Source organism: Mobula birostris, chromosome 9 (genome assembly GCF_030028105.1).
Source record: "Mobula birostris isolate sMobBir1 chromosome 9, sMobBir1.hap1, whole genome shotgun sequence".
Lineage (NCBI taxonomy): Eukaryota > Metazoa > Chordata > Chondrichthyes > Myliobatiformes > Myliobatidae > Mobula > Mobula birostris.
Window position 1 is genome coordinate 31,388,753 of NC_092378.1, and position 17,460 is coordinate 31,406,212.

Sequence of the window (17,460 nt, forward strand, 5' to 3'; positions counted from 1 at the left end):
CTCCCCTCGCGAAAAAGACAATATGCATGTTCACCATGTCTGTGTCCCTCGTGTTAATTTCATCAGGACACCTCTCAAACAGGTGGGAGGAGAAGATGGCAGCACACCACGCGTGTGCAGCTCTCCAGTGAAAAATGATATCGTATCTGTTAAATAGGGGCCGTGGACAATTTCTGATTTGATGGAGATAGACGTGAAAGCACAGAGGAACACCTGGAGAAATTTCTGAAACGCCCATCTGATGCTGTCGTTACTGTGTGGTCGGGAATCTTTCGGAGGGTAGGCCTCAAAATCCCCGGCCTTGCCTGCTTTTGGTGACCGAGAAAGAGGTCGAATCGCTCCGACAGAGATGGCGCTCAGTACTCGGTGTCGGAGAGCTGATCAGAGCTCGAAGTTTTCGGATGACTCAGAGGTGGATTGTGGTCAGCATGGTAGGGAGAGTCTTTCTTCCCTCTCCCGTCTGTGTGAGATGTGGGACATTTGAGGAACTTTGAACTTTACTGTGCTCACGGACTTTCTTCATCAATTATGGTATTGTGCACTGTTGCAACTATATGTATAATTAGTCCTGACGAAGGGTCTCGGCCTGAAACGTTGACTGCACCTCTTCCTAGAGATGCTGCCTGGCCTGCTGCGTTCACCAGCAACTTTTATGTGTGTTGCTTGAATTTCCAGCATCTGCAGAATTCCTGTTGTTTGCATATGTATAATCATGTGGTTTTGTCAGTTTTTTCAGTCTTGGTTTGTCCTGTGTTTTTGTGATATCACACCGGAGGAAATAATGTATCATTTCTTAATGCATGCATTACTAAATGGCAATAAAAGGGGACTACGTGTCTTCATAATCTAATCTCTAATGTTCCAGGGAATAAGGTAACTCATTTATGCAACCTCCCAATATAACTTGGTCCCCCAAGTCCAGGCAACGTCCCAATAAATCTTTCTGTACTCTTTCTGGTTTACTAACATTTTCCCATAACAGGATGACCAAAACTATACACAATACTTCAGGTGAGACCTGACCAACCTCTTATATAACTGCAAAATAACTTCCCATCTCCAATATATACACTGTGGATATGCTCAATGGTAGGGAGGGCTTCACCCATGATGGACTGGGCCATATCCACTCCCTTAGTAGGATTTTCCATTCAAGGCATTGGTGTTTCCATACCAGGCCGTGATGCAACCAGTCAACATACTCTCCACCACACATCTATAGAAGTTGTCAAAATTTTAGATATCATGGCAGATCTTCACAAACTTCTAAGGAAGTAGAGGAATGCTCTGCTTTCTTTGTAATTGCACTTACATGCTGGGGCCAGGACAGATCCTCTGAAATGATAACATGGAGGAATTTAAAGTTGTTGACCCTCTCCACCCCTAATCCTGATGAGGACTGGCTCATGGACCTCTGGTTTCCTTCTCCGGAAGTCAATAATCAGCTCCTTAGTCTTGCTGACATTGAGTAAGAGGTTGTTCTTGTGGCACCACTCACCAGATTTTCAACGCCCCTCCTTTATGCTGATTTGTCACCACCTTTGATTCAGCTAACGATAGTAGTGTTATCAGCAAACTTATATATGGCATTGGAGCTGCCTTTCAGTCATTAAGTATAAAGTGAGAAGAGCAGGGGCTAAGCACGCAGCCTACTGGTGCACTTGTGCTGCTGGAGATTGTGGAGGAGATGTTGTTAATCCGAACTGACTGGGGTCTTCAAGTGAGCAAACTGAGGATCCAATTGCACAAGGAGATATTTGGGCCAAGGTCTTGAAGCTTATCGATTAGTTTTGAGGAGATGATGGTCTTGAATGTTGAGCTGTCAGCAATAAACAGCATCCTGATGTATGCATCTTAGATGTCCAGATGTTCAGGCTTGAGTGAAAAGTCAATGAAATGGCATCTGCTGTGGACCTGTTGTGCTGATAGGCCAACTGGAGTGGATCCAAGTTGCTTCTCAGGCAGGGGTCGATATGCTTCATCACCAACCTCTCAAAACACTTCATCACTGTGGACGTAAGTACTACTGGACAATGTCATTGGGGCAGGTTACTACATTCTTCTTAGGCACCGGTACAATTGAAGTCTGCTTGAAGCAGGTGAGTACCTCAGACTGCCAAAGCAAGAATTTAAAGATATTTGAACACTCCAGCCAGTCGATCAGCACAGGTCTTCAGTACTCGGCCAGGTGCTCCAGCTGGGTTGGACGCTTTCTGTAGGTTCACCCTCCTGAAGGATGCTCTCACGTTGGCCTCAGAGACTGAAACCACTGAGTCACTGGGGGCTCGTGTTCTTGGAGGTTTCTCCACGTTTTATTGGTGGACGTGAGCACAGAAGGCATTGAGCTCATCTGGGAGCAAAGCCTTGTTGTCACCTAGGTCACTTGGTTTCAGTTTGTAAGAGATAACCGCATTCAAGCCCTGTCACACTGATCTGACCCTCGGCAGATTGCGGATCTCATGGTTTATCCAGGGCTTCTGGATGCAGAAAACTCTGAATGATTTTGTGGGGACACACTCATCTATGACTGTTTTATGAAGTCTGTGATAGCCATGGTATATTCAGTCAGATCCTCTGGTGAACACACTCCAGTCCACTGACTCGAAGCAGTCCTCTGCCTCCCATGACCACCTCTTTGTTGTCCTTATCTCTGGAACCTTGCTCTTTAGCCTCTCCCTGGATGCAGGTGGGAGAAGTACAGCCAAGTGATCTGATTTCCAAAATGTGGTCTAGGCATAGAACTCCTAATCATACTATAGCAGTGGTCAAGTATATTGAGGCCACTGGTACTGCAGGTTATATGCTAATGACAACGGGCAGAAATTTCTTCAAACAAGCCTGATAGAATTCCCTGACAATGATTTGAAATGTGTCAGGGTGGGCTGTTTCTTGTTTGGTGATGGCAGCAAACAATATCTCAAGTGCCTGGTTAACATTGGCTCTTGGTGATCTGTAAACTACAGTCAAGATAATGGAGGAGATCTCTCTTGGCAAGAAGAACAATTGGCACTTAATCAATACATAGATGTTTCAGGTTGGGAGAACCAGTGTGCATTAAGAATGCCATGTCTGAGAACACAGAGGCTTTATTAAGAAATACCTTTTGCCTTCTCCAAATCAGCTGTCCAGTGCACCCTGTGTATTGAGAAGCCTTCAAGCCTTACCAACATATCTGGTGTATCCGGAGTGAGTTATGTCTCTGTGAAACACAGAATGTAGCAATTCCTCATTTCCCTCTGATACAGCAATCTTGCCCTTAGGTCCTCGATCTTGTCCTCTAGTGACTGTACGTTTGCTACCAAGATGCTGGGTAAAGGAACTTACATTGTTTGCTGTTTCAGACTGGCTTGCAGTCCTCCCCTCCTCCATCTCTTCCAGCCACTGCAATGTACCCTTGTCCACTTACCCGTATTCTTGAGAGATAAGTCCGCAGAGTCCTTCAGAAAATTGTGAAATTGCTAGTTCATAAAGATGATTCAAAGATATGTTGCTTGAAGGGAAATTAAAGGCAGTGGATTGCAGTGACAGTAACTCAGAAGAGGTACATTTAGAAGTTTCGTAAGCAGCCCTCAACATGTGATTCACGTGTGCCATCTTGGAAAGGGTTGTGAAAGGCACTGGTAAAGTGCAAGATCTTTTTCTTTTCTAAGTACAATGACCGGAAGTGTACTACTGTTAGAATAAACAACAGGAATTCTGCAGATGCTGGAAATTCAAGCAACATACATCAAAGTTGCTGGTGAACGCAGCAGGCCAAGCAGCATCTGTAGGAAGAGGTGCAGTCGACGTTTCAGGCCGAGACCCTTCGTCAGGACTAACTGAAAGAAGAGTGAGTAAGGGATTTGAAAGTTGGAGGGGGAGGGGGAGATCCAAAATGATAGGAGAAGACAGGAGGGGGAGGGATAGAGCCAAGAGCTGGACAGGTGATAGGCAAAAGGGGATACGAGAGGATCATGGGACAGGAGGTCCGGGAAGAAAGACAAGGGGGGGGGGGACCCAGAGGATGGGCAAGAGGTATATTCAGAGGGACAGAGGGAGAAAAAGGAGAGTGAGAGAAAGAATGTGTGCATAAAAATAAGTAACAGATGGGGTACGAGGGGGAGGTGGGGCCTAGCGGAAGTTAGAGAAGTCGATGTTCATGCCATCAGGTTGGAGGCTACCCAGACGGAATATAAGGTGTTGTTCCTCCAACCTGAGTGTGGCTTCATCTTTACAGTAGAGGAGGCCGTGGATAGACATGTCAGAATGGGAATGGGATGTGGAATTAAAATGTGTGGCCACTGGGAGATCCTGCTTTCTCTGGCGGACAGAGCGTAGATGTTCAGCAAAGCGGTCTCCCAGTCTGCGTCGGGTCTCGCCAATATATAAAAGGCCATATCGGGAGCACCAAACGCAGTATATCACCGCAGTCGACTCACAGGTGAAGTGTTGCCTCACCTGGAAGGACTGTTTGGGGCCCTGAATGGTGGTAAGGGAGGAAGTGTAAGGGCATGTGTAGCACTTGTTCCGCTTACACGGATAAGTGCCAGGAGGGAGATCAGTGGGGAGGGATGTGGGGGACGAATGGACAAGGGAGTTGTGTAGGGAGCGATCCCTGTGGAATGCAGAGAGAGGCAGGGAGGGAAAGATGTGCTTAGTGGTGGGATCCCGTTGGAGGTGGCGGAAGTTACGGAGAATAATATGTTGGCCCGGAGGCTGGTGGGGTGGTAGGTGAGGACCAGGGGAACCCTATTCCTAGTGGGGTGGTGGGAGGATGGAGTGAGAGCAGATGTACGTGAAATGGGGGAGATGCGTTTAAGAGCAGAGTTGATAGTGGAGGAAGGGAAGCCCCTTTCTTTAAAAAAGGAAGACATCTCCCTCGTCCTAGAATGAAAAGCCTCATCCTGAGAGCAGATGCGGCAGAGACAGAGGAATTGCGAGAAGGGTATGGTGTTTTTGCAAGAGACAGGGTGTGAAGAGGAATAGTCCAGATAGCTGTGAGAGTCAGTAGGCTTATAGTAGACATCAGTGGATAAGCTGTCTCCAGAGACAGAGACAGAGACAGAAAGATCTAGAAAGGGGAGGGAGGTGTCGGAAATGGACCAGGTAAACTTGAGGGCAGGGTGAAAGTTGGAGGCAAAGTTAATAAAGTCAACGAGTTCTGCATGTGTGCCGGAAGCAGCGCCAATGCAGTCGTCGACGTAGCTAGGGAAAAGTGGGGGACAGATACCAGAATAGGCACGGAACATAGATTGTTCCACAAACCCAACAAAAAGGCAGGCATAGCTAGGACCCATACTGGACCCATACTTACACATGCCCATACACTTCCTCCCTTACCACCATTCAGGGCCCCAAACAGTCCTTCCAGGTGAGGCAACACTTCACCTGTGAGTCGACTGGGGTGATATACTGTGTTCGGTGCTCCCGATATGGCCTTTTATATATTGGCGAGACCCGACGCAGACTGGGAGACCGCTTTGCTGAACATCTACGCTCCGTCCGCCAGAGAAAGCAAGATCTCCCAGTGGCCACACATTTTAATTCCACATCCCATTCCCATTCTGACATGTCTATCCACGGCCTCCTCTACTGTAAAGATGAAGCCACACTCAGGTTGGAGGAACAACACCTTATATTCCGTCTGGGTAGCCTCCAACCTGATGGCATGAAAATCGACTTCTCTAACTTCCGCTAGGCCCCACCTCCCCCTCGTACCCCTCTGTTACTTATTTTTATGCACACATTCTTTCTCTCACTCTCCTTTTTCTCTCTCTGTCCGTCTGAATATACCTCTTGCCCATCTTCTGGGTGCCCCCCCCTTGTCTTTCTTCCCGGACTTCCTGTCCCATGATCCTCTCGTATCCCTTTTGCCTATCTCCTGTCCAGCTCTTGGCTCCATCCCTCCCCCTCCTGTCTTCTCCTATCATTTTGGATCTCCCCCTCCCCCTGCAACTTTCAAATCTCTTACTAACTCTTCCTTCAGTTAGTCCTGACGAAGGGTCTCGGCCTGAAACGTCGACTGTACCTCTTCCTACAGATGCTGCCTGGCCTGCTGCGTTCACCAGCAACTTTGATGTGTGTTGCTAATGTTAGAATGCTGCCTCAGCATTAGTTTGCCTCTGTATGATTTCCAATATGCCTCAGGACGTCCACTTAATATTCTCTTTTCTTCATTCAACAGGAATATTAAACACGTTATGTCAGCTCAGAATTTGATCAAGCTGCATCTTTTCATCCTTTTCTATTTCCACTTGCATGTGAGATTGAAAAGGTTGTTCATTTATAATGGGATATAGGGTTAGTAGTTTCTAAGGCCCTTCCCCCCGCAGTTCATACCTACTTGGTACTGTTTGTTTTGTCATCAAAATAAAGTAGTAGTGCCCTGTACTGCAAGGTAAAGGAGAAGAAATTCTGTCTAAAATGTGCTCCTTCATGTGACATGTTACCAGGATACATTCAATATTCTAAAAATGTCTTTGAATTTCATTTGCTCAAAAGCATTCTAAAAATTGTATATTGAAAATAGAAATGTGACAAGGTCTTTAATTATATATTGTGGCTTAAACAAATGTCAGAATTGAATGGGGTTGTATTAACAAACAACAATGGAGCTGTAAGACTGCAAAGTAGACTGACAGCCATACTGCACCTTCACGCCCTATTCTGTCAGACATGCTGCACTGCTAAGATTTTAAGGACATTGCTCTCTAAAGCCTCAGCCAGCTTTCCATCAAACACCCACCCCATGAAGCTTTTCAGAGGCAACTTGAAGTGTGCCACCTTAACACTTGTAGATACTCTGCTGTCTTCAATTTTTACCCTGGCTTTCGCAAGGCACTTTTTCATGCTCGTGATACTGTACCACATTTTAAACAATCTGCAATTGGATTAATATTTACCTTAATAGACTGCTGCTATATGAAATATTTCTCCTTCCTGTTAACAATCCCCCAACATTACCCACCTTGGTGGTGCCCCAACACCAGAAAACATATGATCCACAAAACATATCTTAAAACATAGTGCTCACTTTGCTGCCATGATGCAGCTTTGGCATTTACTTCCTGCAAGTAATGTCACTTCTTTGCATTGTTGTCTTCAAAATGCTCCAAACTATTAAATTTTAGCTATGACTCCAAATTTTATCCACGTATCCAAGTATCTAGGTATGCAACCATTCATTTACTATTAAGCAATGTACTCACCAATAAAAATTCCAGTTTTCATTTTCTGAAACCTGTATCCAACCTCTTTTTTGGAAGTTATTTACAAGCACAGACTTGTCAATGTCTGAAACCCATTTTAGTTTCCCTGCCATGGGTTCACTTGAACTGCTGCAGTTAACGCTGTAAAAAAAAACAAAATGTTGTGAAGCTAAAAGGTATATGCAAAAACATGAGAAAAGAACAAGAGTAGGCCACTTGGCCCCTCGAGCCTGTCCATTATTCAGTATAGTCATGATATATCCATAGGACCATAGGAGCAGAATTAGGCCTTTTGGCCCATCAAATCTGTTCTACCATTCAATCATGGCTGTTTCATTTTCTCTCTCAACCACCATTCTCCTGCCTTCTCACCATAACCTTTGATGCCTTTACTAATCAAAAACCTATAACCTAATGACTCGACCCCCATAGCAACCTGTGGCAATGAATTCCACAGATCCACCACCCTCCGGCTAAAGAAATTCATCCTCATCTCTGCTTCAATTCTGAGTTTGTGTCCTCTGGCCCTAGACCTCCTCACTATAGGGAACATCTTCTAGGTGTCCACTCTATCCAAGCCTTTCAATATCCAGTAGCTTTTAATGAGGGACTCCCAAGTCCCTTTGCACCTCCAATTTCTGAAGTCTGCCCAAGTTCTCCTCCAGTAATCTGGCCTCCACAACCTATGGGATAGAGGATTCCAAAGATTTATCACCTTTGGTGAGAAAAAAATACTCCTATGTGTATTTTTTAAACCTTTTAACTTATAACTATGTTCCTTCCTTCGAGATGTGTATGTTCTTCTATGACTGGTTTCTTATGTTTTATAATTCGAAAACATAAATCTATTTGACAGAAACACATGGGAAAGCAGGATAATGTGTACACTTTGTTTTTACTTTGGAGAGGTGCACTCTTATGATGTGGTGGCAAAATAATGTATGGTATTCACATACTTCATACATATAGCCCATACGTAAACAACAAAGAATGCTTAATCAAACAATATATTTACAATATTACTCAAATATTGCTGAGACATTAAATACACTACAGGTTGCATCATGGCCTGGCACGGAAACACCAATGTCCTTTTATGGAAAAGTCGGCAGAAAGTGGTGGATATGGCCCAGTCCATCACGGGTAAAGCCCTCCCCACCATGAAGCACATCTACATTGATCACTGTTGCAGGAAAGAAGCATCCATCATCAAGAACCCCCACCATCCAGACCATGTTCCCTTTTTGGTGCTGCCATCAGGAAGAAAGTACAGGAGTCTCAGGACCCGCACCAGCAGATTCAGGAACAGTTATTGCCTCTCTTGAACCAGAAGGGATAACTTCACTCAACTTCACTCATCCAATCACTGAACTGGACTCACTTTCAAGGACTCTTCATCTCATGATCTTAAAATTTATTGTTTGTTTATTTATTTATTGTTAATTTTTTTCTTTCTTTTGTATTTGCATAGTATTTTTTACATTGGTTGTTGTCTGCCCTGTTGGGTGTGGTCTTTTATTGATTCTATTGTGTTTCTTGGATTTATTCTGATTGCCCCAAGAAAACAAACAGCAGGTTTATATATAGTGACATACACGTACTTTGAGAATAAATTTACTTTGGGATTTGAACTTCAAGACTCCCATTGGAAGAAACACTTTATAAAACATTTATCATGTCATCATGCCCCCTAATAATTATACACTCAGTGGCCAATGTATTAGGTATCTTCTGCACCTAATTAAGTGGCCACTGAGTGTATGCTGGTGGATTTCTGCTGTAGCCCCTCCACTTCAAAGTTCAAAATGTTGTGCATTCAGAGATGCTCTTCTGCACAACACTGTTGTAATGCATGATTATGTGAATTACTGTTGCCTTCCTGTCAGCTTGAACCAGTCTGACCATTCTCCCCGACCTCTCTCATTAATAAGGCACTCAGAACTGCCGCTCAGTGAATTTTTTTTTGTTTTTCACATGATTCTCTGTAAACTCTGGAAACTGTTGTGTACGAAAATCCCAGTATCAGCAGTTTCTGAGATATTTAAACCACCCGGTCTGGCACCAACAATCAAACAATCATTCCACAGTCAAAGTCACTTAGATCACATTTCTTCCACATTCTGATGCTTGGTTTGAGCAACAACTGAACCTCTTGACCATGTTTGTATGCTTTTATGCAGTGAGTTGCTGCCACATAATTGGCTAATTATTTATTTGTATTAATGAACAGGTGTGCAGGTGTACCTAATAAAATAGCCACTTAGTGTACATTCTGTAAGTCTTGTTGGTTTTTCTTTTTGTACCGTCCCAATATACTTATGTATGGAATGATCAATCTCAATGGTATGCAAACAAAACTTCATACTGTATCTTGGTACATGCAATGATAATGAATCAATTATTATTTACACTATTTACAATCTGTAATTCAGAAAAGAATGTGTATTGAGGTGAAGTGGAATGAGATAGAAACACCGGCATACTTAATGCACTTGACTCAGATGTAAGCTGTACGCTCAGCAATTGCATTCCAGTAATGGCCAGACTGTTTCCCCCACTGATAAGGATGTGTACGCTTCCTGGTTAGCTCCTTGTTTCAATGTTTCAGTTCTGCAGAGCTGAAATCTAAGAAATGCTGCAATATTTTTTTATTTCCAGACTGCTACTTGATGTATAGTTGTAACTGAACATGTTGAACCATAAGGCTGACTGTATAATCTGAGGAAGTGCATTATCTTCTACTGAAGAAAAGGAAATTGTCATAGGCATGGAATCTCCTGAGGCTACATAGAAACATAGAAATGTAGAAAACCTACAGCACAATACAGGCCCTTCGGCCCACAAAGCTGTACCGAACATGTCCTTACCTTAGAACTACCTAGGCTTACCCATAGCCCTCTATTTTTCTAAGCTTCGTGTATCCATCCAGGAGTGCTTTAAAAGACCCTAGCATTTCCACCTCCACCACCACCGCCGGCAGCCCATTCCACGCACTCACCACTCTCTGCGTAAAAAATCTTACCCCTGACATCTCCTCTGTACCTGCTTCCAAGCACCTTAAAACTATGCCCTCTCGTGCTAGCCATTTCAGCCCTGGGAAAAAGCCTCTGACTATCCACATGATCAATGCCTCTCATTATCTTGTACACTTCCATCAGGTCACCTCTCATCCTCTGTCGATCCAAGGAGAAAAGGCTGAGTTCACTCAACCTATTCTCATAAGGCATGCTCCCCAATCCAAGCAACATCCTTGTAAATCTCCTCTGCACCCTTTCTATGGCTTCCACATCCTTCCTGTAGTGAGGTAACCAGAACTGAGTACAGTACTCCAAGTGGGGTCTGACCAGGGTCCTATATAGCTGCCACATTACCTCTCGGGTCTTACTCAATCCCACGGTTGATGAAGGCCAATACTCCATATGCCTTCTTAACCACAGAGTCAACCTGTGTAGCAGCTTTGAGTGTCCTGCGGACTCGGAACCCAAGATCTCTCTGATCCTCCACACTGCTAAGAGTCTTGTCATTAATGCTATATTCTACCATCATATTTGACCTTCCAAAATGAACCACCTCACACTTATCTGGGTTGAACTCCATCTGCCACTTCTCAGCCCAGTTTTGCATCCTATCAATGTCCCACTGTAACCTCTGACAGCCTTCCACAACACCCCCAACCTTGGTGTCATCAGCAAATTTACTAACCCATCCCTCCACTTCCTTATCCAGGTGATTTATAAAAGTCATGAAGAGAAGGGGTCCCAGAACAGATCCCTGAGGCACACCACTGGTCACCAACCTCCATGCAGAATATGACCTGTCTACAATCACTCTTTGCCTTCTGTGGGCAAGCCAGTTCTGGATCCACAAAGCAATGTCCCCTTGGATCCCATGCCTCCTTACTTTCTCAATAAGCCTTGCATGGGGTACCTTATCAAATGCCTTGCTAAAATCCATATACGCTACATCTACAGCTCTACCTTCATCAACGTACTTAGTCACATCCTACCAAAAAATTCAATCAGACTCGTAAAGCATGACCTGCCCTTGACAAAGCCATGCTGACTATTCCTAATCATATTATGCCTCTCCAAATGTTCATAATTCCTGCCTTTCAGGATCTTCTCCATCAACTTACCAACCACTGAAGCAAGACTCACTGGTCTATAATTTCCTGGGCTATTTCTACTCCCTTTCTTGAATAAGGGAACAGCATCTGCAACCCTCTAATCCTCCATAGTGAATACTGAAGCAAAGTTTTCATTAAATACCTCTGCTCTCTCCTCCAGTTCCATACACACTTTTCTACTGTCACTCTTGATTGGTCCTATTCTCTCACGTCTTATCCTCTTGCTCTTCACATACTTGTAGAATGCCTTGGGGTTTTCCTTAATCCTGTCCACCAAGGCCTTCGCATAGCCCCTTCTGGCTCTCCTAATTTCATTTTTAAACTCTTTCCTGCTAGCCTTATAATCTTCTAGATCTCTGTCATTACCTAGTTTTTTTGAACCTTTCGTAAGCTCTTCTTTTCTTCTTGACTAGATTTACAACAGCCTTTGTACACCACGGTTCCTGTACCCTACCATCCATTCCATGTCTCATTGGAACGTATCTACACAGAACCCTAAGCAAATATCCACTGAACATTTGCCACATTTCTTCCGTACATTTCCCTGAGAACATATGTTTCCAATTTATGCTTCCAAGTTCCTGTCTGATAGCCTCACAATTCCCCTAACTTGTCTGTTCCTATCCCTCTCCAATGCTATAGTAAAGGAGATAGAAGTGTGATCCAAAATGCTCTCCCACTGGGAGACCTGAGACCTGACCAGGTTCATTTCCCAATACCAGATCAAGTACAGCCTCTCCTCTTGTAGACTTATCTATATATTGTGTCAAGAAACCTCCCTGAACACACCTAATAAACTCCACCCCATCTAAACCCCTCACTCTCGGGAGATGCCAATCAATATTTGGGAAATTAAAATCTCCCACCACAGCAACCCTGTTATTATTACTCCTTTCCAGAATCTGTCTCCCTATCTGCTCCTCGATGTCCCTGTTACTATTGGGTAGTCTATAAAAAACACCCAGTAGAGTTATTGACCCCTTCCTACTCCTAACTTCCACCCACACAGCCTCCATAGACAGCCCCTCCATGACTTCCTCCTATGTAGTTAACAGGGATGAATTATTAACATGCAGGAACTTATGTACACAAGACACTGAGCAATGCTAAATGTCTGTGTGGCCTTGTTGGGTATGAAGAATAGATTTGTTAAGCAAAACAGCATGGCAAAGAGTCCCTTTGGCCCAACTTGTACATACTGATCAAATTGCAGAACTGAACTGGTCCCAATTTTCTGATTATTGAGATTATTGGCAAATAAGCAATGGAGATGTTTATTAAATTGTCTTTGAGGCTGGTGGTGGTTGATAGGATTTGGCATTTTTCACTGGCACTTAGGCACATGGTGAGGCTGGTGAATCTGGCAACATTGCATCCAGATCATTGGATCTCGACTCACGTCAAAAATCCAAAGCAGCCCATCTCCACTGCTTTGGAAGTACGTGCTCGCAAGGATTTCTTGCCTCTTCTCCTTCCTTACTGTTACAGACTATTTCTCTCTCTTTCCACTTCCTCCTTTAAAGCCTTTAGTAGGACATCCAAATCTTTGCAGCCTTTTCTCTTGTGTATGTGATTCTCACTGTTCCCCAGATCACTTTCACTTCCTATTTATATTTCCTGCAGCAAAACTGACCCTCCTCTTTAGTTAGAGCAAACTAAGTGTAGCTGTTAACGCTCACAATATCAAAAGGGGAACAATGGATACAGGATGCTTAGCGCATAATGTAGGAAGTTGTTCCGATGAACCAATGGCACTAGTAGCTATTTATGAATATATCAATAACTTTGATGAAAACAGGATGTGATGTATCCACTTTGCTAAAGATACAATTAAGTGGAAAAATGAGTTGTGTGGAGGATTCAAGATGTCTGCCAAGAGATATAGAAAGTTAAACAAATTGTCAAGAAGGTAGCAAATGTACAGAAATGTGAAGTTCCGCCAAGAGAACCACAACCTTGTCATAGGGTTTGGAGGCTTGTGTGCCTCAATGACCCGGAAAGCTATGTTGGCTGGAGTCAGGGCTTTGTGCTTTGGCTTTTGGTAGGGTCATCCATGCCACACAGATCAAAGGGTAGAGGCCAGACTAAAAGTGGTCCACCAGTCCTCCAGGTTTGAGATTTCAGCTCAAGGTTAACAACCCTAAAATAGCAATGAAGAATCCTTCTGCATCTGAGTGTGATGGCATCCCTGAGTTTCCAGCTGGATCTTGTATGACTGGCAGTAGTGAAAACTGAGAGGAAGCTACTGCCACGATGAAGGAAGCTCTGAACACCCCAAGAGGTGGAGGACCTTCATTGCTGCCCTAAACGCCAACAATGTAACTGGCAGTAAGTAAATAAATAAATGTGAGGTTACGCACGTTGATAGAAAGAATAGAGAAACTGCATATTTTTGAACAAATGATAAACTGATAATAATAAGAAAAAGTTGTCCACCTAAAGCATTATCTCTATTTCTTTTCTTACAGATAAGGCTGTTAGGAATCATTGTGGAGTTATGGCATTATGGATATGGCAATTATGGATTAACTGAACTGAGAACCAGTCTTCAGGAAATAAAACATGTATACAGTTTAATTTCCAACCAATAAATAAACTTATTTCAGGCTTCCAGCTGGGTACAGGTATCGATTTTAACTGAAGTTTCGATGACAAACTCTGCCATCTTCTTCAGGGATGACGACTGGACATGTCTAGCCCAGCGGTATTTATACCCCGTCATCCATCCCACCTGATTGGTTAGTCCTCATCCAATCAGGTTTCCGCTTTCCTGCCTTGCTTACAATCAAATTCCAGTTCTCACCTTGAACTAAATTCTTTTCCTCTAGTTTGAAATAGAAACTATTGAAATAAAACTAGAGGAAAAGAATTTTAACAAAGTCAAGGGTCTCGCTCTGTGTAAGAACTGGAATTCTATGTAAGGAAGCAGGAACAACAAGGGTATATACCAGACTAGACGTGGCAAAGCTTGTCATTGAAATGTCAGTTACAATCAACATCTGTATCTGGCTAGAAGCCCAAGAGTAGCTTATTCATCATATACAGCGGGGAAAGCAATAGATCCTTTTTCCAACTGATACTTTGTGGCTAGTGAAACTAATTTAGATTCTGTCCCGTTGAAACTACATAGTGAAAGAGAATAGATGAATGTTATTGCTATTAGCACATTGTTAAAGGTGTATTCCTGCCACTGGAATCACAATTCAGGACAGACCTGTTTTGCACTTAACCTTCTGGTTAGTTCCAACAGAATCAACAAACTCATTCGTAAGGCCAGTGATGTTGTGGGGATGAAACTGGACTCTCTCACGGTGGTGTCTGAAAAGAGGATGCTGTCTAAGTTGCATGCCATCTTGGTCAATGTCTCCCACCCACTATATAATGTACTGGGTGGGCACAGGAGTACATTCAGCCAGAGACTCATTCCACCGAGATGCAGCACTGAGCGTCATAGGAAGTCATTCCTGCCTGTGGCCATCAAACTTTACAACTCCTCCCTTGGAGGGTCAGGCATCCTGAGCCAATAGGCTGGTCCCGGACTTTTCATAATTTACTGGCATAATTTACATATTATTATTTAACTATTTATGGTTCTATTACTATTTATTATTTATGGAGCAACTGTAACGAAAACCAATTTCCCCGATCAATAAAGTATGACTATGACTATGACTATATTCATGAAGCCTTTCTTCAAAACTTTAATAAAATGGTATATTTTGAGTGTCTGCCTATTGCAACAGATAGCAACACTGCATATTCAAAGTGGTTCTGTTGGTTGACTGTGAAGCTATAGTGAATATGTAATCCTGTAAATTTATCTATATTAAAAAGCCAGTGTTTATAGCAATTGAAACTGTAGTTCATAGTCATAGTCATACTTTATTGATCCCAGGGGAAATTGGTTTTCGTTACAGTTGCACCATAAATAATAAATAATAATAGAAATAGTAATAGTAATACTACTATTAGTGAATGGTAAATAGTAATAGTCATGGAAATAATAAATAGTAATAGAATAGTAATAGAAAAATAGTAATAAATAGTTAAATAGTAATATGTAAATTATGCCAGTAAATTATGAAATATGTCCAGGACCAGCCTATCGGCTCAGGGTGTCTGACCCTCCAAGGGAGGAGTTGTAAATTTTGATGGCCACAGGCAGGAATGACTTCCTATGACACTTTGTGCTGCATCTCGGAGGAATGAGTCTCTGGCTGAATGTACTCCTGTACCCACCCAGTACATTATGTAGTGGATGGGAGACGTTGACCAAGATGGCATGCAACTTAGACAGCATCCTCTTTTCAGACACCACCGTAAGAGAGTCCAATTCCATCCCCACAACATCACTGGCCTTACGAATGAGTTTGCTGATTCCGTTGGTGTCTGCTACCCTCAGCCTGCTGCCCCAGCACACAACAGCAAACATGGTAGCACTGACCACCACAGACTCGTAGAACATCCTCAGCATCGTCCGGCAGATGTTAAAGGACCTCAGTCTCCTCAGGAAATAGAGACGGCTTTGACCCTTCTTGTAGACAGCCTCAGTGTTCTTAGACCAGTCCAGTTTATTGTCAATTTGTATCCCCAGGTATTTGTAATCCTCCACCATGTCCACACTGACCCCCTGGATGGAACCAGGGGTCACTGGTACCTTAGCTCTCCTCAGGTCTACCACCAGCTCCTTAGTCTTTTTCACATTAAGCTGCAGATAATTCTGCTCACACCATGTGACAAAGTTTCCTACCGTAACCCTGTACTCAACCTCATCTCCCTTGCTGATGCATCCAGCTATGGCAGAGTCATCCGAAAACTTCTGAAGATGACAAGACTCTGTGCAGTAGTTGAAGTCCGAGGTGTAAATGGTGAAGAGAAAGGGAGAGTTAATTGGTTATTGATATCTTTGTGTTGAAGAAGTAAAAAAACTATCAGGAGAGTGAGATTGTCTTGGATTGTCCTGGACTCTCTCTCCTGAAAGTTTGCAGTGTGATCAAAGACCAGTTACAGTACTTGAGTAGCTCAGTTTTAGTCAGTCATAGCAAAGGCCTGCTATGTATTTTCTGCTGGATGAGCTGAGGAGAATCTAATAGAAGCTGGAACGACACGCACTAAATGTGCTGGAAACCTTAAACAACATTATGTTGCTCAAGATTTCCAGCATCTGCATGACTTCTTGCGTCCAGTATGTTCTGTTTTATATATATATTACGGAGCTAAATAGTCTTTTGCCCTTTATTGGGCCTGGGTGGGGGTGTTGAAGTAAAGTGTTAAGGAAGTCAGGCTGAGACGGTACAGGTCCATGTGCAGTTTTTGTCTCTATAAGACTTTAACCTGTATGATTGGGCCGAGCTTCCTACGGCGCAATAATTGGCTGGAATGTGACGTGGGGTGCCTTGAGCCTGCAAAGGACTATCCTTCGCACTTCCACTTTTTAACGGGCTGTCAGCTAATCTAGCTCCTCAAGAACATGCAGCAACTGCTACTGTCCACTTTGCCCTGCCGTACCATGGCACTGTCACAGACTGGCCCTGTTTCACCGTCTCTCGATCAGACGCCAACAGTGTCATGCAGACATACAGTACTCAGAATTCATGGGTGCGTCTGGTCAATGAAACGCCGCTTGAAGGATTTCTCAAAATTAATGTTCTCATAATCACACACGTTCACTTATCCTCTTCCTCACCCCGCTTCTTAGATGCACACGCCAATACCAACTTTAAAAAAAATTCTCCACTGCGTTCTGGATTTCGAAGAGAAGCGTTGCTTACTCTGATACCTCTGATCTGAGGAGAATTGTCTTCGGAATTAGCTAGAACCCAATATCGGGCTTCACTATAACCCCTTGGGCCAATTTACCTGGATGAGAACACCGGAAAAGCTTCAGCGAAGAAACTTTCCAACGAGCAGTTTACGCTCATCGCTCGTTTAATGTTCGTATTTGAGGCCGTCTCCTAGCAACCTAGAAGCCGGAAGAGGTGGATGGAGCGTTGCTGTAGAATTGCCAAAAAAAAATCTATGTAAGCATTGAGGTGGATTAATCCCGGGCTGCTGGATTTACCTCTCGCATTGGCGGTATTCCTCTGCTAATTGGCATTACTTAACCTTATTTCAATGTTTCAGTTCCTGGCGAAAAAAAAATAGAAC

The 17,460-nt window shown here is 43.4% G+C and overlaps 1 protein-coding gene across 1 annotated transcript in view; it reads right to left on the bottom strand.

Moving 5' to 3' along the window:
- LOC140203350 (polyglutamylase complex subunit TTLL1-like) overlaps positions 1 to 17,227 on the bottom strand; it is a 41,184-nt gene extending 23,957 nt beyond the window's left edge. The window contains exons 1-2 of the mRNA XM_072269390.1: positions 17,173 to 17,227; positions 7,188 to 7,328 (exon numbers count right to left, since the gene is read on the bottom strand). Coding sequence (XP_072125491.1) covers positions 7,188 to 7,300 — 113 coding nt within the window. The 5' untranslated portion in view covers positions 7,301 to 7,328; positions 17,173 to 17,227. The remainder of the gene's footprint in view (positions 1 to 7,187; positions 7,329 to 17,172) is intronic.
- Positions 17,228 to 17,460: the final 233 nt, after the last annotated feature.